The sequence below is a fragment of the Falco biarmicus genome, chromosome 8 (assembly GCF_023638135.1).
Source record: "Falco biarmicus isolate bFalBia1 chromosome 8, bFalBia1.pri, whole genome shotgun sequence".
In the NCBI taxonomy this organism is placed as follows: Eukaryota; Metazoa; Chordata; class Aves; order Falconiformes; family Falconidae; genus Falco; species Falco biarmicus.
In genome coordinates, this window is record NC_079295.1 from 18,998,579 (window position 1) to 19,023,091 (window position 24,513).

The following is a 24,513-nucleotide window of genomic DNA, read 5'->3' on the forward strand; positions in this document are numbered from 1 at the left end:
TGTTATCCACTTAAGTGTTTTATTAAATTGTTGAGACTGTTTCAAAAGACAGTGCTGGGCAGTTTCATTTGAATAGCCAAAACTTCTTTTCTTAACTGAAAAAGATATTTTGCATCTCTGCAAAACAAACTGGAGCAAAACCCATACACACTAGGACTGAAGTACAGATGAATTCAAAGTTTTGTTACAAACCTGTTTTCAACATACAGTGAGAAATGTCCATTGTACAAAACTTAATAGTGACTGACCTACAATTAATTTAAGATTATCCCAGCAATACAAATACAACTCAGAACTGCTCAATTGTGTAAGATTTTTCCAATAATACTGCAGTGGAGACCCAGTTTTTAGGTCTCTTTTGATCAAAGCCCACCTTCCAACATTAAGTATTCACCGGTTACAAATCTGTTACATACTTAATCCTTCAGTATGGTGAAGTACTTCTTGGTGTTCCCTCATCTGTCTCTTAGCAGCATTCCTTTAGCAAGAAGCTGGGTTGAGCAACTGCTTCTGTAGAAAACACTGTTGCCAGTCTTTGTTCTCCTTGCAGGGAATGCTTTAGTAAGAAACATATGGCAGTATCCAGCATTGAAAATACTGTCAGCTGTGTTGCCTGACCAAACCTGCAAAACCAAATCTGCATTTCCTGGCTGATAATAAACAACCTACTGGGCACAAAGTGTAAGAGTTTAAGAGCATTGTAAAGTAAAAATCCATAAACATCAACAGCAACGTTTACACTTTATTGGGGGGAGGGGGAAAGAGAGTGGCAAAAAATCAAGTTACTAGTTTAGTCTAGTTTAGTTATGTTATATTTGATTACTGGGATACCAATACAATGAAAGTGGAGTAATTTCAATAGTAACTTTGAAGAAGTTTAGTACATCATGTTATGCAGGGCTTTATAAAAGATTTTTGTTTCCAAAGATGTTATTGGGGTCCACATATTCCTTAACAGATCTCAGCATTCCCAGGCCAACATCAGAGATGCTCTCCTTCATCCAGCGCTTCCGTAATTTGCCTACTGGAAAAACAAAAACAAAGTGCTTCAATATATGGCAGGATTCTAGGAGCCAATCAATCTTGTGACCATGAATGAATAAACACTGTGTGATAAATGCTTTTATTCAAAAATGAGAAATGTTTTGCTTTATTTGATTTATTGAGCCCACCAGACTATCAAGCTCATTAAGCTCAGCATACTCCCAGAGGAAGACTGTGTTCCACACTGTCTACTTTCTTTAGAAACTATGAAATTCAGATTAAGCTTAGACTGAAATCACATTCTATTAAAACAGGGAATCAGTAATAATTTTTTAAAAGCCACCAAGCTAATTTTAAGGCCGTAGAGGAGTTTACTAAAAAGCAGAACCCCACACCTCTTGATTGCTTCAAAGTGAAAATATAACTCTATAATCAAACTTGAAACAGTACTGGTTTAAATAGCAAACAATTGTTTTCTAAGGAGAAGACTTAAAGCCTAGTTTTAAATCAGCAAAATATCTTTCACTCAAATTTTTACACAGCCTGGTAATTGCTCATACCATTACATAATAGCTTAGCTTCCCCATGTAAAAATAGATATTCACAACATACAAACAAAGCAAAGCTGAAACACCAGCCATTTAAAAACTCATTTCACTGAAGTCTCACAATAGTCCTGTTAAATGGCCGAGTGTTCACATACTAATTAACCAAGTCATCAACTCTGATTTAACAGATCATTCAAAATAAAGGACATTTTTTCATTAAACACACTATAACATTTAACTTGACAGCCTGAAACACAATCCATTTGTCAGTATGATGCCATATAGTAGAGGTTTGAGAGACAGATGCTTTAAGAGTATCTGAAGCTAAATTCAAGCCATCTTTTGTGCCCTGTTTTCAGGGTAACCATCAAACTGTCATCAGAATAATAAATTACAGGGAGACCTCTGGAGAACAGAGTATATTTGTTTATACCTTAAGGAATATGAGCTAGTCACAATGCCAACTGAAAAAGCAAATAAAGTGAGAAAATGAAATTTGCAGTTTGCTAGAAAACTATCAGCAGCATGTGTGTCAAGAGCAAAGATCATAACTGAAGGGCAAAAGAATTTGTCATGTGGTAGGAACTGTGGTTGTATTTTGCAGCCCAGCTCACGAAAAAAAAGACCCCATCTGTAAATATACCATCACAACAATCTGACTGAGCAAGCTGATGTACTTTAATTTTATCTGGGGAAATTTAATGCTACTGCTACAAAAAAAGAACCATGGATGTGGCTTGACCATCACCTCAAGTCACTCACACTGGCTCTTACACAAACAGCTGAAGAACAGTCATTACCATTCTCAACTGTTATCTGTAATATAGTTTCAGTGAATGTGTCCTGTGGTTATGGATGTAATTGTCCTGAAAAGACTGCAAACAACTGCTCCAACAAGATGGAGCACATTAGAATCACAGCAGGATGCCCAACAGCTAGCATGCCTGCCTCTTTTACACCTCCAGTAATAATGCAATTCCACAAGGAACTGAACTACTGTCTGAGCAGCACCAAACAGTCGTTGCATATTTAATGAAGTCGCTCACCAAGTGCTGGAAAACAGAAGGTGCTTGGAGTGCATCATTAGTTCTGTCAAAGTGATAATTTACACATCTATCTTGTCAAATTTTCTATGGTTTATACTTTTGCAATAATAAATCTAACATACATTTGATTAGTGAACTGGAAAGAAAAAAAAGCTGTACTACAGTTACCAGCAGTCCTTCACAAACAAGTTCAATGAAAATATTTTAACCCCTTGATAACAGTAGGTTGAGCCCCTGCTCCTACTGCTCATGTCAATAAGATATACATGGATTTTTCACCTACTCAGGTTTTCATATTAGAGTTAAAAAGCACTGAAGCAGTCTCACCCTTCAAATTTTAAATCCATCTGATTAAATGGAAAATAGACCAAGTGAAAGAAAGGCTCTGTGCAGACAAGAGCACCACTTCGAAAAGCAATGTTTATGTTTGTTTCACTTCAGGTTAGTGCTGCCCTTCTCCTCCACAGGACAATCCAATTAGCTTCAAGGATAAGAGGGGAAAGGAGAAGGAATTATTTTTACATTCATGGTAACATCTTTTACTATTATGGCATTTTCTAAGTGGCAAAGTTGGTTAACTCCACACTAAGCCTTGCCAAAGAACAGCTGTGGGCTCATGGAAGCCTTAACTTCCCCACCAATAAAAGATCTCAGTTAAGACTGATCTTACCATGGGCTACAGAAAACCACCTTTCCATTTCTAGCCTTTTAGTTTTAGGCCTAGATGATGCCATTTATATAGACATTTAACTGACATGAGTGTGCACAGAACTAGATTTTATCCAAGCATCTACCACTTCTGGGCTGTCAGCCCAGTACACTTTTCTCAATTAAAAATGATATCAAATTCATTTGATTCTGTACAACATATCATAACATTATTAATAAAGGTTCTCAAATCAGTTTAACATTGTACAATCAATTTGTAGCAGCTTAACAAGTCACTACTTAGCTATACACACCATTACACACACAGTCCTCGTTGCCCCAACTGGAAACAAATACAGCCATTCCTTCTTGCATCTTCTTCCTCTGAAGATATCTTACATCTTAATTATCCAAGATGAAGTACAACAGAATTAGTTTTCAAGTTTTACAAGTGGCACGTGCCCTGTTCCTGAGGTGTGCTGAGCAGTCCAATGCCTTAAAACATTCACTGAAGATTTATGGCTTCCTAATCTGAAGCCCAGCCTGTTACATAGAGTACAAACTCCCTAACATGACAAGATGTCTACTTCACACAACATACTTCAGACCAGAAAGCCAAGAAGCTTGTTCAGTAGCAACCCTGAGACAGTCCAACACCAGTTTTTTTGCAGCATTTTCAAATTTTATCATTATAGTCCATATAATCTCATATATGAAAGAAAAAAGCATGTGAGCAACTTCTCAGTTCTGATATGTGGCTGGTCCAACCCTTCACTGATTTCATTAGAAAGGTTGCACATGCTTCCAGTGCCCTTTTAATCTGTTAGGGAATAAAATACACTTTTGAGAAGGGCAACCATACTCTATGCTGCTCCTGCAGAACCCACTTTTTGAAAAAAACACCAAACATGCATCGACATTACACTCTACCAAAACTTTCCTATGTGCATGATTTTTCAAAGAAGTGCATAGAGAGCACATATCTGCTGGCCACAAAGATGATAAAACTGAAGTATAGCTCTCCTGGCTCATAAAGGCTACATGTGCTCATCTTCAAAAATGCATCTGGATAGCTGCAGAAAATCTGGCTCCTAAGAATGGAGCTACAAACAGCAGGCAGCAATTGTTTTTTTCACTTTTGGAATATGAAATACTTGGGTACACATGAACACTCTTGTAAGGAAAGTTTTAATTTAGTGACCAATCCCAGAAATAACTCTGCACCCATACAGATTTACAGCAGTGTGTGGCACCAGTGGAAATAGGCTCTAGTGGCACTGCACATGGCTCTAGACTTCCTCTGCTGCAGCCCTTTCAACTTAGAGGTAATTATTGCAGCATAGCTTTGCAAAAGGAGAAGCAGTAACAGGTCGTGAGAAGGGTGGGACTCTTCCAGCTGTTGCACACTTCCTGAAATTGGTGTTCTCTACAGAAAGCATCTCTCTACTCATAGAAATTGCTTAACGGCTTACTACTCTTCCAGAAAGAGCTGCAACACTGAGAAAGGTCAGGACATTAATACTGTAGTAGTGCTGAAGTACATTGGACCAGCGTACCTGAAATCTATCACATACTTAACACTTACCACCATAACATCTTACACATTTTCACTTTATATCTAAATAACTTCAGTACTTTCAAGTTTTGTGTTGACTAATCAGAAAGCCCTCTGCATTTTTTTTTTGGTGGAAAAGGCACCAGCGATGACTATTCTATTAAGACGTTCAGACCAAGCAAGAACATAAAACTGCATTACTTCACATAAGGTTACTCTGTCAAGTGTCAGTTTAAACTTGTTCTAATCCATACAGCAAGCTCTAGTTTAAAAAAAACCCATATGATCAGCCTCCAGTGCTTAACCTAAAGCTAAGATACTCTTCCCATGTAGATGAGAAAATGTGTTCAACTCCTCCATAATGGAATTTTACAATTCCAGATATTGTAGTTTGTGTGGGTTAATTACTACAGTGTATAGCTTAAACCACAGCCTCTTAATGATGCCAAAGAATTGCAATGAATTGCCTTGTCAAGCATTCAATTGCATGCAAGTAAGGTGCAGGGGGTTTTAGGGTTTGTCTTGGGTTTTTGTGGGGTAGTGGTTTTTGTTTTGTTTCCATACATAACCTGCCAGGAAATTGATACTCTGCCTAAACCTGGGGAGCCTGGGTTACCTAGTTAACCTTTTTTCTAGTCAATCTGTCTAGAAAGTAGAAAATGATTAATTCTATTATGTTAAGTGGCTAAATGGTGGGTTTGAGGAAAATAGCCCAAGCTGGTAATTGTTTCCTTAAGTAACCAGCTTTAGTTAGAACATTTCCTGCAAGGGAAACAATCATTAATTTTTACCCTGTTCCTTAGATTTACATGGGTGCTTGGGTTGCTAATACAGAAGGGATCAGGCTCAAATCCAGTCAGCTCCCTCCTGATGCTGTACCCCAAGGGGTTACAGTTGTATTTATACACCAGTCATACCTACTGATACTTCCTCAGCACACTGCATTTTATGTATACAAAAAAGCATGGTTTTTTACAAAACCTGAATTCAAGAACACAAGGTGTGACACATCATATGGATGGTTTTAGAGTTTGCCCTAGATGATTAGAAGAATCATGTATCTAAATAAACTTGTTTCTACAAGAAATTGTCATTTCTAAGGATGCTCTTTAAACGCTAAGTTTCTAGAAGGTATCGGTGGCTCTAGCAATCCTTATTTACATGAGACTTCAACTCAAATCTAGAAGGTACTCAGTGGCCAGAAATGCATAACAATCAAAGCTGTGTTCAGAAATGTGCACATTCTACCCGTAGGACATAGTCAAGGCAAGGTGAAAACTATGATAGTAGGAAACTAAGACCAGGAACGCTACAACTAGGATATCTAATTCCTGAATACCTTTCAAAAGCTTTTACTAACTCAGATTATGTCATAGCATTAGCCAAAAGGGACAATGGCAGCAGAAGTAATCACTTCAAAGTTACACATTAAAAAGCTACTTTAAAACCACTAAGCAGCTTTTCAGCAGTTTGTTCACAACAAGTTTAGTAAGAAACAGACCTAACACTTAGATTTTTATGATCCTGGCAGACTTGTCTGATAACCTTCTCTATAAGGAAGAATTTCTGGTGCACTGGAGAATGGCTGAATTCCCCCCACATAAAATACATAGCTGATCAAATAGGCTGTTAAGTGTATTTTTATAGCAACACATATGCCTCATTCTTTCTAAATGTAAACTCTGTTCATTACATAATCCAGAATCATTATCAAGTGTTAAGTACTAATATTAAAGTTGGAAAACCATTCCTGACAAATTAAATATTTGAAAGTCAAGAGAAACACTTCAAGACAGAATTTGATTAAAAGGAGAAAGTCATTTAGGTTGCAGTATTATAGAAATGATATCCAGATTTCTAAGACAAGAAAATCCAGGTAGTCTACTCCAAAATACAAGTAATTGTTACATTGAAAGGATAAATGTGTTACACAGATGTATATATCTGACTTCACTATAGCTTCTTGTGTCCATGAGATGCTTGCTGTACAAGGCTGGTATTGATACACTTCTGCAGTTTTTTGTTGGAATTTTCTTGTTCTCACATATTGCAAAGTGTGATCTTCAATATAATCCATTTAAAAATAACAGCTATACTTCTTAAAAGCTTTAAGTCTCAAAAGTCATTGGGAGAGGGGAATCTCCTCATAGTATTACTACCTTTAGTGAATCTTGCTTAAAAGTTACAATTATTTTTCATTAGCCTGGAGGGAGCAGAGGAGAGAAGAGATACTAAGACTAAAATAGAACCTTAAATAAAGTGTTCCTGAAGTTACTCTTCATAAAAGTATCATGATTTCAGTTCTCACTGTAGATTGTAGCTATATGTCTACCTGCAGTTAATACCTCCCTAGATGTGAAGTGATTTAGAGCTTTATGCATCTCAGTGTCACATATGTCCACTTCTTCACTCAAGGAATGTATGAAGATTGACTTAAGCAGGCTTCGTATTTCCTATAGCCTCAAGTCCCAGACTACATCTGTTTTCTTTGATACACAAAACCAGAGTTAAAATAGCTCCATTTATCACAGTGTGATTGTAGGCAGACAAACCAGCCTGTCTGTTTCCAGATAGTGAAAACAACTGTTATTAATCACAATTACAAGACAAATACTAGAAGAAATTGCACCAGTATTTTCTTTTACCCCACACAATAGACTAGTCTTGGCAGTGCTAAGAATGACAAAGCCTGAAGGTCAGTAAATAAAACTGATACTATTAGGCTAATTCTCAGCAGCATATGTACCAAGTATCAAAAAAATGAATCTTCAGTATCATACACAACGACCTGCCAGACAAAAAACACTCAAAGCAGAAAATATTTATCAGTGTAAGAGGTAGTCATGCATACAACAGGAACTTTAGTCTAACAAACCAAGTTTTCCGTATCTGTGGAGTTAGAAAGTTCAAGTGTGCAAGCTTTTGAAAATGCTACATAACAAACTTTTTTTCTTGTTCAACATATGCTGTAAGCAAGGTTTCATACGGTGAGGGCAAATACACCCAAATGTGACAAGCTCCAGCTGCATGTGAGTTAATGGATGAAATGCTAGTCACAGTAAAATACAGCTGCCACAGCAGGGGAGCACAACAGTACATCGGGGATGGTGGCGGTGGTAAATTCCACATCCCATATGTGATAATTGACTAGTCCACTATACCATCATATTAAAGATTTAATCAGAAGACAATAAGAGCATATTAAAAAACACTGAAACTGTTTTCACTCATGTTCTAATCACCTACCAATGTTTCAATATCCTGGGTGCTGCTTTAGCAATATCATTTCAGTTTCTATCAAAGCTAGATGCCCCAAACCAGCCCCAGCTAGAAGTTTCAAGTCCAGGAAGTCACCAAGATGTTTTAAAGCACACACTTCTGTTGTTCCCACACAGAGCTTTCTTAGAACTACAATTTCTTTATCTAATTTTAAAACATTAGACTTCCTCTTTGCTGTTATTTCTGTGGCCAGACAATGCCTCAAGAAAGCAGAGAGAAAAAAACATGCAATAAGTTAACCAGTTTCAAGAAGCTAGCTGCACAAACCAAACTGATTCTGCAACAAGTCTTTCTGACATTTAAGTTCACAGCATTAGAGATTAAAAACCAAGTTAGGTTATCTGAATATGTGGGAAAAGCAAAATAAATCATCAGGTACGTGAAGTATCACATATATGACACTGGTCCTTAAATTTTAATATTAAAGCACAAAATAGCTTGCAAAGAGGCTAGTAATTCAGGACAAGTAATCCCCAAACTCCAAAGAGAGGAAACTGGATAATCAGAAGTTAACAGACAGCAAGCCAGTAATATCAGTACTTACATAACAAATTACACAACAAACAGTAGATTGCAACATGCCCAGTTTAAAGTCACTAGCTCTTATGCAGATACTTTCACCAGGTGCCCTGGAATTAGGGCTAGCAGTATTCACCTAGCCACAAGGGACACTAAACTTTAAGACCAAAAATCCTGTTTGAGGTCTTTCTAACTGAATATACCTCTGCACAAGGTTCAGTAGAAGTTGTCCAAGAAACCACTCAACTACATTTTCAGGTTCTGAAACCTGTAGACTTCCTATCAAAGGTCTGAAGCTGATGCTCATAAATGCAGCACATTGTATGACTTGATGTCAAGCAAACCAGGTCTAGGGACACTCCTGCTGGAAGTCTGGCAAAAGGGTGAGAAGTTTCCAGAAAGAATGCCTGGACATCCCCTCCTCACCCCCAGTAAGTTCAGTTCACGTCTGTGAAATATTTTTCACAGTTCTATTACAAGCTATTTTATGTTACTCATGAATATTTAGCAGTATCAAAGAGACTAATATTAGACTGAGAACATTACCTCCATGGTGATGTGACAGACTCCCTCCATTGGCAAGTATTTCTTCTCTAGCAGCCCTCTAAATTGGAAAGATAAGGATTTATTCAACAGCAAACACACAAGACTTTTTAGTGAAATGCTTGCTACCATACTCATGTACACAGGTCTATGAAAAGTTCAGAAGTAATTAGGGTACACAATACAAGTGAACATTTTAGTTCAAGTCTGCAAATAAATCTAAGTGGGGATTTTTCAAATAAACATTACTAAAGCCAAGACATTTCAAATGGCATCTACTATAACAAATCTATTATTGCAGGAGAGAATATTCTGGATCACTTCCCCCTTGCTGAAACTAGTCTAGCAGCTGGGATGCTCATCTGGAAGATTAAGTGCCTAATGAAAAACTAATTGCAATAAGCAAGTTTGAAAACGTGCTCCTCAGGGTGATTTAAGATCCTTATTCAGACCAGAGTTTAGACCCAGATCTCCAAAATTCTGATCGAGGAAGTGACATACTTCACAACTGACAACCCCTCCATGGGTGAAGTCTGTGGCAGAACACAGAATTTATGTTACAAAATATATGAACACTTTCAAGCTCTAGAATCTTCTTTTCCATCCAGCTGATCATGAATAGTTAGACAGCTTAGAAGGTGTAACAAAGCTTTTCTAAGCACAAGCACTAAATATTTTCTTTAAAAAGCATACTTTTTTTTTTAGGAATAATGTATATAACCATACCTATGCAGTTAGAGATTTTCTCAGTTTGTCACAGAGTGCATATACTTGGTTGGTAAACTCGCTTTGTTAGGTTAAATTTAGTCACTTATAATGGAAGGCTTGCATCCAGATGATCACACTGCTAACCAAATTCCAATAAATGGTAATATCTAAGCATTAATAAAGTCTCATTAAATAAGCACTCAAGTATTAAATTCTCCAATGTCCTAGATTCAACAGCATGAAAGCCTCAGAACTTGTAGATAAAATTTTGCATCCGCTTGCCAGGTTCAAGAGACATTTCTGAAGAATATACTTAGCATATCATTCTTCTCATACTTAAATATAGACCATATCTCCACAGTCCTATTAGCAATTTTCTGGTGCTGAAGTTTGAGCCTATGAACCAAAATGTAGGATGAAAAGCAGTTTAGCCATAGCCCTTCTATGTATTACATATCCAAGTATTAAATCTTCAAGGTAACAAGGATATTAGTTTCCCCTAACTAGGTATAGTGTTTCACCAGCCCAAGTGTTAAAGCAGAGTTATTCCAAAGCTTTTTGATAAGTGTCAAAGCAGCTTACAACTGTTCTAACAGCAGACTATATACCAGCACTTACCTAAGCCTAAACAAATCGCCACAGCAGTTAATTCCCTGAAACAGCACGAAAGACCCCCTCATATACATTATTTTCTACATGCAGCACTATCCAAGTATGATCTTGATGGTTTTACCATGTATTTGAAAGACTAATTGACTATTAAGTGAAAGCAGCAGCTTTGTAAATAATGGAACTGTTTTGTTTCCCATGGATTTGGGTTTTGCAGTTGATAGTTTCTGCCACCTAAGAACAAACTCCAGATCAAGCTTTCCTATACTTTAGTCACAGCTACCCATTTGCTGATGTCTAAACCAGTCACCTAGTAGTCTTTACTTAGTGCACTTCTAGTGCGCACCTCTTTCCCAAGCTGCTAATGATCAAAGCTTTACAAAGAATTTTGAGCTCTTTCCTGTAAAATTCAGTTAGCCTGGCCAATGGGTTCATCATGTATTATAAGACATCACCTTCTCCCCCTCAACTATTGCTCTTGTATACATTACCTCAATTTGTTCATAGACATGAATAGGATCACTAATTCCTCTGTAGTTAAAGGCAAAGTAGAAGTAGACACATGCTCCTGCATCATAAGTCTGCGTCACCCTGTTGACAAGAACTGCATTACAAACAAAGCTTTATGGTATTAAGCCAGCCATTATGTGATTACACAATTAAATAAGTGACCTTATGAAAAGGGTAGCATCTTTTTCAAAATAGTTTTGTATGCTATTTGCTCATACTTCATAAGTGACTCAATGCTATGATTTTGTAAGTTGAAGCTTTAATTGTTACACTTTTGTGCATATAAGCAAGACTACGTGTCAAGACCTATCAAGTGCTGCTACTAATCCCTCCAATTATCCATTCTTATATGCAATCCAATTGCAGGTTAAAGAGAAAGGTCAAGATTACTAGTGTTTGTAATATCATTAATAGATGCACTTTAGCTACTAGCTAGCAAGTTTCATGACCTCTTCCTTAGTTCTCTTATTAATCAAAGGTTATAGAAAAATTTAGGTTGTTGCATGGTTTACCTGCAGGTAGAAAGAGGAGCAAACTGAACACCCTTTTCTTTACATTCTCTTACTATCCTTTCCTTTACATTCCTACAAAGGTCCAAAACCCTGCAACAGAAAACATGTTAAAATATAATTTGATAACATTAAACATGTTAAAATAGTTGATTTTATACAGCTTCCCAAAAACCACAGCTTTGGTTTCAGTAATTTTTTTAAAAGTGTAATTAATAAAACAGAAGATTCCTTTCTAGAACCAGTTTTAACTAGCTTAGTTTTTGTTCTAAGAATACCCCTCACCAAGACTTCACTAGTATTGCTTTTTCTGTACTTATTGTGCACAGCAAGTTACTCTGAAGTACTGTACATAATGAAAGCTCTTTTTCATAAAGACTAGGAGTCAAAAATGTTCAACAGAAAATGGAGGTTACCTACTTCTGTATGTCCTTACTTTCTCAGCAAAACAGCCTCAAATTTTTGGCAAAGTAGTTGACAAATACAGCCCACAGTAGAAAGCCTGAGAACTCTAAGGCCTTGTATACTCTGCTAATTCCATACCTTTGGTATGTTGCAAGGCCAAAACTGGAGATACTCCACCTAAGCACTAGCTTGCCAGCTTGAAATATTATAGTTCTAATATGGCAATGTGCTATTAAATCTTGTCATAAGCCATACTTGTTTTGCTTTTTCCCCCCCCTTCTAGGACAGACCCAGGTGCATCCAAAGTGCTAGAACAATCGAAAAATCACCATATTTCTTCAGCAGTATGTTCTCCCAGGAAGGTCTACAACGCTATACTATATAATTCAGATTAAGGCATTTTACACAGATCTAAAGCTACTTTGCAGATTGAAAGTAGTAATACACAAAAAAGTTTATTTAGTGAATAAAAAAAGTGGAGCTAAATATTTTATTCAAGTATCTCCAGCCTATCAGGAACAAGGTAACTAAATGATTCATGGAAAATTACATAGTTATTGTGAGTCAAAGTAGAAAGAGGTTTTTGAAAGCATTTGCTTTGGTGAGGACAATTTTAAGTATTTTCTTATATTCTTAGGAAAAAAAATATCTCTCCTGAAACAAGGGAGACAAATTCGCAGCTAAGTCAGCATCCTTCAAAATCTATAAAGCTAAAACAAACAACAATTTTGCTTTAACGTTGTCCTCAGATTTCTGCCACCCACAAGATACTATGCCAATTTTCAAAGCAGAGGCTGGAACTTACTGCTGCCACTGAATTCAATAGCAAGGGTACAGGCTCACCAGCTTAAGCCATCTCACTTCACACAGTTTCCACTTTGCATTAAATACTGTAAAGCTTTGAATCAAATCAGCTTCGATCCTGTTTAAGAGGCTTCTGGCTTACCAAATAGTCAGAAGCATTCAAAATTATTTCATATATTAAACTGTCATGGTCAAGTGGTTCTCAACTATAGCTAACAATAAAAGCTTAGGGAAAAACCTTAATCTTGGGTAAAATACATCTTTTCAGTTTTCATTCCCCTGCATTACCGGGGAAAGAAAAAATGTAAATGTTTTGGGTTTGTTTGTTGGTTGTTGTGGGTTTTTTTTCAATCTTCACTACAGACCTTTCTGTGTGAAATACGCTGCTGATCCCACCCATGTGGCTGCTTAGCACACAATATAGTTATTGTAACCACTGTCCAGCTTACTGAACTGGGCAATTTCAAGTCCTGAATTTGTTACAGTAAGCTAACTTAAGTAGAAATATTACTGAATGCTTGCATACATTGCATTTACAAAGTCTTGATATGTAATTTACTAGCAACTTTAGCAAAAACACACAGATGCAAGACTTGAGGCATATCAGGGAACCTCTAATACACATAAGGCCTAAATTAGAGTTCCCCCATAAGCAACCATGAGTTAGAAGTAAGTTGAATGAAATCAAGTACAAGCTTTAAGCAATTCTAAATAATCACATAATTACCTATCCCAAGGAACAGATGTCTCAAATGATTCTCCTATTACATAGTAATCCAGGCCCAGGTCCTAATAAACAGAGAAATTATCAGTAAAATTCAGCATCAACATCCAGGATTACAGTGAATGCTACATAGCTAACAGTTGAGCAACTTCAGTCTGAATGAAAAAAACTAGAAAGTCTATTTAGCAAAAACAACCACCTGTCCCAGTGACATTAGTTTATAATTATGAAAATAGAGTAGCTCTTCAAAGACACAAATGACAAACATTTTTATGCCATTGCTATAGTGAGACAACTTGTCAGGCTGTCAGCATGCCTACACTAATGAAATATTTGTATCACTATAACATCAAGCCAAGAGTTCTGCTGTGCTAACCAATACGTACCTAGAAATATTTGGAATGTAATTCCTATATAGGTAGAATAAAGACAAACATTTTGCACATTTTAAATATAGCCTGCTGAAGTACAGGGAAATTGATTTGACCCTGCCTACAAAAGCCAAATAAAACCTAGTATTCTGGATGTGCATACTATTCTAACAAAAAAGTCTCAAACAGTAAGACTAAAATTCATAAGAACAGCTGCAACAGTTTGGACTAAAGTTCCATTTATCCTGGAATTCTGATCTGAACTACAGCCATAAGCAGATGTCCAAAGAACATTTAAGAGCCAAGTAAGCACGTTAGTATTTCAAGTACTCTCCCAGCCTCCAATTACATTCAACCTCTAGATTTAAGTCTAATCTGGTTTATTTAGCAACAGCTTGTGCATTCTTCCATCTAGTTTTCTCTACCATTTATTAGAAACTATTTTCTTAACACATAAGTCAATGTTTTTATGACATTTTGCTGATGAAGGTCCACAAGTAAACTCTAGTCAGAAAGGGAAGAGGTATAGCCTCTGGGAAAAGTGAGAGATATCATCCAAGGTTACATGAAGATGCTTTCTCTGAAATCTAAATGCAAAAAGATGTGTCTCTTCTATTAACAGAAGTTTCAGCAGGTAGGCAAAAGGTGACCTACCCGAAGGTAAGCAATGACAAATGTCAGCATATATCCTCTCTGTCCATTATCTTCTCCTGCTGCCAAGCCACTGCAATTAACAAGAGTTTTAATTAGTTTTCCAGCATAATCATCACCAGTTTCCAAGAAGAATTACTTTATCAAATATATGTGTAAGCTGAGCTGTCTAAGCTGTGTTAGAATAGCCGCAAATAATAGGGTCTTTTCATTAGAAATGAGAAGTTACTTCAGATCAGACCTTTAACTCTTTCCCAGATTATGGAATGAAAAGATATGCGAAGAGATTAACAGTAACAAAATATTTGATGTGATCTTAAAATAAATCTTCAAATGTCACAAAAGAGCAAGGGAAACTGAACTAGGCATAGTGTATATTTGATGTTCCTTTACGGGAATATGTATAACTACATTTCTAAGCACATTGGATTTATGCACTTGTATGCTCACAGGCCATAAGAACAAGACCGACTTAAGATCCCAAAAATGTAAGTGATGAGAATGGATAAAAAGACACCACACTAAAGAAAAAAGGAAGTCTTGCTAAAAACAAAAAGGAAGCCTTGCTTTCACTATCTATGAAGTTAAAAGCATTATGAAAGTGAGTTTAACTACTGGTTTCTGAGAACAAGGAAGAGCTATGTATCTGTAATCAGTCCTCCTAGAAGCTCCTGTAAATCCAAGGAGGGGAGAAATTAGACATCTTGAAGAATAGAATAAAAGCATTTTAAACCAGGTTAAACTATCCAACAGTTAAGGCTATTAGTTGAGCAGCATAGATAGCACCATCTTCAAACAGATCTAATACAGACAAGTTTCCCCCCTTTATCAATACATCACCTTGAAATACCAAAATACAAAAGGATTCACAGCTGAAGCCTTTTCTAGCATACAACATTAAAAAATAATTAAAATACTCTTTAAGATCAAAAGTAATGTTATTCTTATCGCTGGATGTTAGCAAACTGCTCACATGACATCTCATTTTTATAAGTTGTCTTAAGTGGTAGAATGAAAGCACAGTGAAGACAACTTTCAGACAGGATAGCCCTGAAATGGATAAAACAGTACTTATATATTTGAATAGTTAGGACTAATACTACCCATAACTTTAAGAAAAAAGTATATTCACCATAAATCACACTTAATGATGATTCTTATCAATCATGCTTAATCAAAGTAGAAGGACAGAAACTACCTGATCATTATTCAGCCTGCCACTAATGAATGTTTTCTGTTCCTTTACAAGAATAGAAAACAGTCTGAGGAACAAATTCACTGCATTCCTTTAACTAAACACAAATTCCTTTTAAATAAGTTTCTTATGTTCACATCAATTCTGCAAAGATTTAGTGTTACCCTTCTGGTTTTGTCTTCCCTTTCTGTGGTTAAAATACAGAATCTAGCATTGCAAAACAAGCAGGTTCTATGCCTATAAGCAATTACAAGGGCTAGTTTCCGTTTTAATAACATCAATTCTATATTCAATCAAGTACTTATTTTTCTGTGATAGACAGCTGAAGTTATTTACTAAAGTTACCTATTAAGACTTAGCACAAACCATATTTATCAAAGGGAACATTCAGTGGCTAATTGATTACTGCCAAACTAGTACATTGAGAACATCCATACAGTAATCACTAGAAAAATGCGGTAATTTATTTTTTCCTGAACAGTCAACTCCCAGCTTTGTATGAAAAAGTTCTTGGAAAAGCATACCCAAACTTGGTGGCAATATCATAGACTTGCTTTTCATGCTGAAGAACCTTCTCTCTGTCACCCTCAAAGAGCAAGGTAGCTACACAAAGTACGTTGGGATCAAATCCTTTAAACTGCAAAGAAAGAAAACTGCATTATGCCACAACTTATGTGGTAGAATGCAAGCAACAAGTTTTTACTTTTCAAATTCACAGTACATGTTCTGATTAACAAGCATTGCTGCAACTAAGAGGAGATATTAGGAAACACACACCTTTAAAAGTTTTCCCCCAAACCAGCCAAGTTCTTCCTTGACAGGACAAACATTCAGAAGCCTACTGAAATAACAGATTCCCCGCCCCTCCTTTTAAAAAACAGGATAGACATAAAAGCAGTCTACCTATGCTGAAGAAAGAATAGGTCTTAAAATGTTTTCGGCAATAGGGAGACATTTATATTCTACCAATTATTCCTGTATTAGAGCAGGAAGATTTCTATGATGACTAAGTGTCACTGCCCTCAAAACAGTTATATCAGCAGCATGCCACAGAAAATCTCTATACTGGGAAAAGCACTATGGAAGGAAAAAAACTTGTAGCAAGGAGCATATCCCAGTAGAAATTGGAGAAAATTACTAAAACTTTAGTACTAATACAAAGAGGCTGTCTATGGCTTTGTTTTGGGAGTAACAGTTATGAGTCATATCTTTGCAACTGGTCCAAAAAGTAAAAGCCTTACTTATTTTCTACCTACCTTTTAAAATTATTAATTAGCTCCAGTGAACCACCACTACTAAGACTTCAGAGAGAATGGAGATGAATATAAAGTTGCAATAAAGTTTAATGTCTTTTCACATTTTTCCCTTTAAAAAGGGTAAAAATTTATAATTTAGAGCAATGTATTCTTCATGTATTGACAAGCAATTATTTTTTAAAGCCTTTCCAGTAGCATTCATCTCTTCTAGTCTCTAATGTTTGTGGTAGCTTGTTACTTCAGCACACAGCAAGGTTATATGAGGTTACATTAATAGTTCAGATTCAAATTCATCCTTTAAGCATAATAGCTATGCTGAGAAAAATCCCAGTGAGCTGCGATTCCTTCTTTTACTCCCTTAATTCAACAGATTAACCATACTGGAAGTTAACTGAAAGTACCAGGAGGTTCAAAAAAACCCCCACAAAACAGCTACGAGGTAAAGTATCTTGGGGTGGCTCAGTTCTCTAGCCATTGACCTCAAATCTGTACAGTGAGCCCTGGTCAGAGACATCTGAATTAGTATTTCTAAAGGAGGATATTGCATCCCACCAGCCCAACACTGAAAACCACCATGAAACAGACTATACCTCACTGTGCAAAGGATCTGTTATCCATTAATCCTACAAAAACAGCATAGCTAGCAAATAGAAATACTGTTACTGCAGTGAAACTTCAAGGACAGGAATAAAGATCTATTAAGATACCATTTATGGTACCTTCTTGTTCTAGAACCACTTATATTTCATCTAGTATGAATCCTTTCACCTATTCTGCCATCTTTTGGCTGTAATGCTTAGATAACACCTTAATTAAGAGGCACTGAGGGAACTAGATACTACAGTGTGAACTAGTAGGCAATACCTAAAGCATTCATCTATTAGTAAACAGTCACAAATTACATGGAGGAGTAAACCAGAAAGACTTTGTCCCAATTCTCTTAAGGGGTATCAGTTAAAACATTACTCCACTCAAGAGAAGAATGAAGTGTTAGTCTGATATGTTCTGTATACTGATGTTAACTTTTTGTATAGGGAGCAATTCACAGATGAAGCAAGCATAAGATGGATTTGAGTATCTTTGTCCCAGTAACATCTGCATTATCAGTCTCAGGGTCATTAAACTGGCTCCCTCTGTTCCTACCTCCTATCCCAGCTGGGAGTTTCTCCTAAATAGTGGTTGCTTATATCCACCAGGAGACTGAGCCCTGACAGAGCTCTAGAGTGGTCACCAATGTGGAAACTCTCAGTATTAAACTGCATTTCTCTCATTTTTGCAGCTGTTCTTTTCCTCCTGCAGAGCTGGAGGAATTGGCATACAGCATCCCTTGGTGATACGATAACCCAAGAAGCTGTGATGTTTGTTGCCGACTCCAGAAGCAGTAGATGTTGCCAACTAGGATTTCAAACTGACAGTAACCTTGTTGCCAAAGTCTTTACTACTTTAGTTATTTCCTGCGCTACAGCAGATCAGGGAGGGAAGACAAAATTTTTGGGCTATCTCCAAACCTAATAAGTATTCCCTAGCAAAAAGTTCCAAGACACATGGCATTTTCTACTTCAGTAGCCCAAGAAAGAACAGCAGAATTAACACTAGCCACTGTCTCTCAAGTAAGCCCACTCCCTGAAGACACTAAATATTATCAAATCAGAATTAAATTTTTACCTCCTCTTATCTAACAGTTATCTAAATCTAGTATGATGCAGTTTTCTACATTTGAATACCAGTATTTGCAGGAAATCTTTAGTTACTGGTTTTTGCTCCAAATTAGCTAACAAGACAGATAGCACACACAAAAGCACAAGTGAAGTAACTTTAGCACCAGATAATTCTGGACTACAAAGGGTATTCATTGGGATGAATTCCAGTAAGACAAAAATTCAGTTTACACAGGCAATTCAAGACAAATATCTTGAGGTCCTCCCAGAATTCTAGTTCATGCAACAAGGTAGGCTGCCTTGACAAAAAAAAAATCTGAGAAGAGGAAAAGATAGTAAAGTGTTGGTCTCACTCCATCAGTGTTAACTGATGATCAGTGGTCTGCAAGCTAGGCAAGTTGGTTCCAGTCTTGCTCTTGTCACCAACTCACTGTTAAGACAGGGTATATTAATCTCATCTACAGATATGACCAGTAAGAACAGCTCTCATGGAATAACTCCTCAAACAGATAATCTCATCTTGGATTAAACCACTTTGAGATTGTAGTATCAGTTAACTGGAGAGTGTAGGATATGTTACACCTGAACTCAGCTGCACTAGAGACAGTATACGAGAACAGGTATCTTATGAATAGCATGCAAAACTTGGAACAGTATTAAACCCCAAATATTACCTTTGTGATGTAGAATTTTTTCAGTCCATCCAAAAATGACGTGAAAATGGAAGCAACTTGTGGTTTAAGAGCATGACCTTTGGTAAAACGTGGAAAAAGGTGTGTTAAGGCAAACAGCACTCTTAAAATTACTAATTCAAGGGGCAAATAAAGTTTGATAGTCAAAGTTGCAAGAATCATCTGGGAGCACTTTGATTATCATAATTAAAGGCACTTTCTACTCATTTAGGAAAAGGTTCTTAGTAATTTTTTTTAAAGGCATACATACAACTGTGCACAAATATTTCATCTTACACTTAATTAAGGCTGCCCTAGTTTAGATTTTTGCAAGTATTGGCGTATGGAAAACTTTAGAAGCACACTTCATTAATTTTAGCAGTACAAAGCCAAGCAAATCAGTGACTTTAAGGTTACGCCAAAACTACTGAAACTAATAGCCAAAAGTGGTGCAAATTAGGAGTTAAGCAACTTTTTCCTTAACTGTTATGTCACTTGTGCAAAATTTTCTACACAGAGCTAGTAATTGCTTCCTTAATCACATACGGGGAACTAAAATTCCAGGATATATAAATGGTGTCTTGGAGTTTGTTAAATTAACATCTCTGCCTCAAGACTGGGTTTAATTGAGATGAAAGTCTTTTACTGTTTGTTCCATTGTTTTCAGTTACAAGCAACTTCTGAACTCCCATTACTGCTTCACTTCAACAGTCTTGCATCTGGCCTACATGCTGTGAGCCCAATTCATAAAAAAAGTTATGCACCATTTACATGATACTTCTTTCTAAAATACTTCACAAAGTACTTCCTCCTGAATAAAGCAGGAATTCAGCAATTGATTACTCTCCTTCCCTCTTCAGTAATGAGGGACTCTCCCTGCAGATATGAACATACCTCGAGAGTACACCTCTAAGTGCACAAAAAAGCACCAGATCACAAAAGGGCATGAATTTAAACCACATCTGCAAGAACTACTGTATTTAAGCCTACTTAATGATTACAAGAAAAAAATATCTATATTGACACACCTAAAACTGTTTTGCACATGACCATATAAGCTGCAATCTCAGATCAATGCTAGAAAGTAGAAGAATCATTTATTCAGTGTTGGGTTAAAGCTTGTAACTGGTCAAACGTCTTCCAAATTCAAAAGAAAAAAAAAAAAAGCATCTGCCTTCATTGTACATATCCGAGAGAAACAGTAAAACACAAGAATGACCAAAGCAAGCAGCAAGGCTTGCTGGGCTCAGGTTTTACAAATCCATTTCCTTGGTTTGAAAAACAAAGCTCAGCTTTCTCAGCACCACCATATTAATGGTATTTGAAGTCAAGATTCACCACTGCGGCTTCTGTCCAAAAGAAGTTTCAGAAAATCTGACTCGTTCAAGTGGTATCAACATAGAGGTTTTCAGAGTCCATCTCTATTCACATTTAGGTTTTCTGGATACAACCAAAATAGCACATTCTCAGCAAGACCTTTACATTCTATAAACTATTAGCTTCAAAGCAGTAGAACTTTAGGTTCTCCTTGAGAGTGTCTTGAGCCAGAACACATCTTTTGCCAAATCTCCTACAGTAAGACAACAGCTTTCCCCAATAATTCCTTAAAAATAATTGCTCTGCATGTCTGACATCGCCCTGTTTTGGTATTTGAACTAGCTGAAATTTCACAAAATATTTGTGTTCAGTAATGTTCTAGTAGCTTCATTGACTTTCTGTACTTACAGCCTACAGATTATTTCTGTCTGCATACGATTATGGCATTTACTACATCTAAGCTTCTTTTAAAGCTAGACATGCTTGCCTGAAGTGAGTAGTCATTGCCTCCCCCACCCAAATAATTGTTGCCACATCAGAATATTTTCACAAACCTGATACTTAAGGAATCTGTATATCAACCAACTTACCTTCCAAATAAGGTGCCTGCATTATGATTAATTTTTTTGCATACCAACTTCTCATTAGTACTCTCAGCAAGAAAATGTTTCAAGTACTAAACTGCAAAACTATAATTTCTGCTCCTTCAGCAAAACAGAGGAAGTGCCACCAGAGTTTCAAACTCTACCCAGCAGACTACATACCAAGAATGGAAAGGTAGCAAAAAAAAAAAACCCTCATATTTATATGCAGAGCATGGTTCTTTACTGGCTGTTGTAGTTCATGCTGTTTTCCCAGAGGCAAAGACAGGCTTCTGTTTCTGAAAGTAGACATTATCACACTTTTATAGCATAACTTCAGGTTCGTTGCCTTCTTAGTCTAGTTTTGAGTAAAGGAATTACCACCTAAACCAGACTACCAAAAATCAAAACCCTTAGAAGCATATTTGTCTAAGAAGATCTATGTACTTACCAAACTGAAACTGTGCATTGTCAACAAGGCGAATTGATGCAGGAGCACATCTCTTGGAGACAAAGTTAGAGGAATGAGAGGGAGGAAGTATAGAAAGATTACGTACAGTTTTGCTAGAATTCATAACAATAAAATGCTCATTTTAAAATAGCATACAAGAAAGCTCTTGTAAGAAAACTTTGATACCAGAGACCTATGGCCATCATAATCACTGAAAAGGGGTGACTAAGCTTTTTTTCCACTTGAATAATATCATCTATTAGGTATGTCTAGATATAATGCATTGAGAATTTTCAGTTCAACCTCAAGCCAACAGGAATATCTGAAGATCTTTGACCTTTCAAGTATCAAGTGTTTTTCTGAAGTGCCATATGCAGTAAAGATATCATTCTTCATTAAAATATCAAGCTTATGTTGCTACATAATCAGAGATACACATACATTACAAATACATTGAAAAAAGTTTAATTGTTGTGGGTTAAACCCGGCACGCAGCTAAGCACTACACAGCTGCTCACTCACTCCGCTGCAGTGGTAGAGGGGAAAAAACTGGAAGGGTAAAAGTGGGAAAACTCATGGGTTAAGATGAAGATAACTTGATAAGCAAAATGGGAAACCACCACCAAAAAAGCAATGCAAAAAGAAATCAGTTACCACCAGCTGACCAATACCCAGCCAGACCTCAAGCAATGATAACCCCTGGGAGGCTCCCTCCTCTAGTTTTATTTCTGACCATGATGTTATGTGGCAGGGAATGGAATATCCCTTTTGTCAGCTCGGGTCAGCTGTCCCAACTGTGTTCCCTCCCAGCCTCTTGCCTGCTACCAACCTACTTGCCGGTGGGAAGAGCCTGAAAAATAGAGAAAGCCTTGACACTGTATACACGTTGTTCAGCAACAGCCAAAAGATTGGTGTGTTAACATTGCTTTGGTCACAAGAACAAAGTTTTCTTCATAGCAGCTGATGTTAACTCCAACCCAGCTACACCTAATGTTCTGCCATCACACTGGGCTTAAAATCCATATTTGGGTCCAGCCTAGATCCTGCACTGTACAGAAGTCTGAAAACAAGTGAGAACAGCTGCCTTCAATTAGGCAAGCTTCTGGCAATACATATGCCTACACTGTATAATGTGTGATGGCCATATCCAGTCATACTGACATGTATGGCCACAGGAATATGACAAAGCATGAATTTCAGGCTTGTGTTCTTCTACTCTTCTAATCAGATGGATTTAGAAGTACTCCTCTATCACTTTGACATGTTCACTGTCCATAATATCATTAATATATATTTGGTCACACAACAGGAAGAAAGAGCATGAAGAACAGGCAGGTTGACAGAAGAAGGCTGGAGGAGTGGTTTTACATGAAACCAACCCACCCACAACCTGCAGGTTGGTTAATCTTACATTAACCTAGACCAATACAGACAAACAGCTTTTCAGACAGCTATCACTAATTATTACCAAGATTAATTCAAGGGGCAACAGAAGAGAAGAATAAGTAATTAAGGCTCAAGTAAACAGTGATCAAGTAAGGCTCAGTGAAACAGCAGCAGCAGCTTAGAAATGGAGCAACACTAAGTGGCTAATTGGCCTTTTTTCCTCTTCTAACTAAGCCCATAGCTAGAGAAAAGACACTAGCTCCTTAATTGAACCAAAATGTTGATCAGCAATATGATTAAGTATTCCCACACCATCCGCTTAGATACCTTTAACAGAAGAACAAGCACTAGCAGTAGAAGCACAACAGAACTGGGAAGTGCTGCTGACTAGCATATACATGTCATTCACATACCAGTTTGAACATCTGGTTTGGAACATTAAGTCATTAATTTAGACCAATCACTACAAAAATGTAAAGCTGTGTTTAGTTTAGCATAAATTAAAACATTTCTGAAATTACTTCACCCATTCAGGGCATATTCCAGGATTTGCTAAGTTTTACACGTAGCAAAGAAAAGTTAATGAAGAAAGAGGCTAGCTACTCTAAGATTTGCTTGGAAGCATAGCCACAAGGAAAAGTGTTATTCAATTTGGACACCCATGTCTGAGTTGCTACCTGAAACCACCTGACCACACTATTCAGAAGGCTGTTTAAGTACTACAGCATAAGCACAATTCCACCTCAAAATATCCAGCTCACCTGAACATGTCACTGTGCTTCAGGAAATGTTTTCTAGACATAGACCATATCCTTCCATTGCATGACTTCTGTTCCTTTGTCACTTTAGAGCCATAAATTCAACTACCTTTTACTTGTGCACTGCAACTTAGTTTCTTTAAATACTGGTTCCCTCTACATAGCCCTGAATTAATCTGAGAATTAAGCCCTGTTGAAGGAGATTCATATCTCAGCACAGAAAGTTTGGCTTTGCAAGTAACTCCCTCTGAAAAAAGCAATCAGAAGGCACATCCACAACATGACTCAGAATATCAAGCAAATTCAGAATGTACTCAATCCTCAACTGCATCATTTCCAAAAGCCTCATGGACCATATACACTTGATGTGGTTCGTATTACCTCAAATCCTCACTTCCCAATTGCCAGTAGTATGGCATGAGCATACCCCTAGTGCTAGAATCTGCGTCCTTGAGTGAAGTTAACATCTAGCTTTTCTTTACCTGCTTTGCCACTTCCCTTAAGCAGGCTACCCCTCGTTCAAAATTGGGGAAGACCACAGAGCCATACTTCTGGTATTCAGGGACTGGGCGAATCTTTATCGTAACTTCAGTAACCACTCCAAGAGTTCCTTCAGGAGAAAAAGAAAAACTGAGTGAAGTGTTGCAAGATATACTTCTTGCAAGTTACCCAACTTAACAATTGTTTACCAGGATGTTGTAAGTTAACGTAAATCAGAAGTCCCAAAAATTCACTATTGCAGTAGTAGGTGATTTATTCCTGACATGGTAAATTCTTACAAGATACCCTCTAAATCATGTTTGTTACTAGACTTGTAGACTAACTCT

General features: G+C 37.0%; 1 protein-coding gene across 5 annotated transcripts in view; it reads right to left on the minus strand.

The window, feature by feature from the left end:
• The window catches only part of AGPS (alkylglycerone phosphate synthase), an 82,696-nt gene continuing 58,183 nt past the window's right edge, over window positions 1–24,513 (minus strand). For all 5 annotated transcript variants that reach the window (XM_056348248.1, XM_056348244.1, XM_056348245.1 and 2 more), the window contains 10 exons: window positions 24,169–24,296; window positions 21,543–21,594; window positions 19,197–19,273; window positions 16,133–16,245; window positions 14,417–14,486; window positions 13,395–13,456; window positions 11,462–11,551; window positions 10,931–11,030; window positions 9,126–9,183; window positions 1–1,024 (listed from right to left, as the gene is read on the minus strand). In XM_056348248.1, coding sequence (XP_056204223.1) covers window positions 903–1,024; window positions 9,126–9,183; window positions 10,931–11,030; window positions 11,462–11,551; window positions 13,395–13,456; window positions 14,417–14,486; window positions 16,133–16,245; window positions 19,197–19,273; window positions 21,543–21,594; window positions 24,169–24,296 — 872 coding nt within the window. In that variant the 3' untranslated portion in view covers window positions 1–902. The remainder of the gene's footprint in view (window positions 1,025–9,125; window positions 9,184–10,930; window positions 11,031–11,461; window positions 11,552–13,394; window positions 13,457–14,416; window positions 14,487–16,132; window positions 16,246–19,196; window positions 19,274–21,542; window positions 21,595–24,168; window positions 24,297–24,513) is intronic.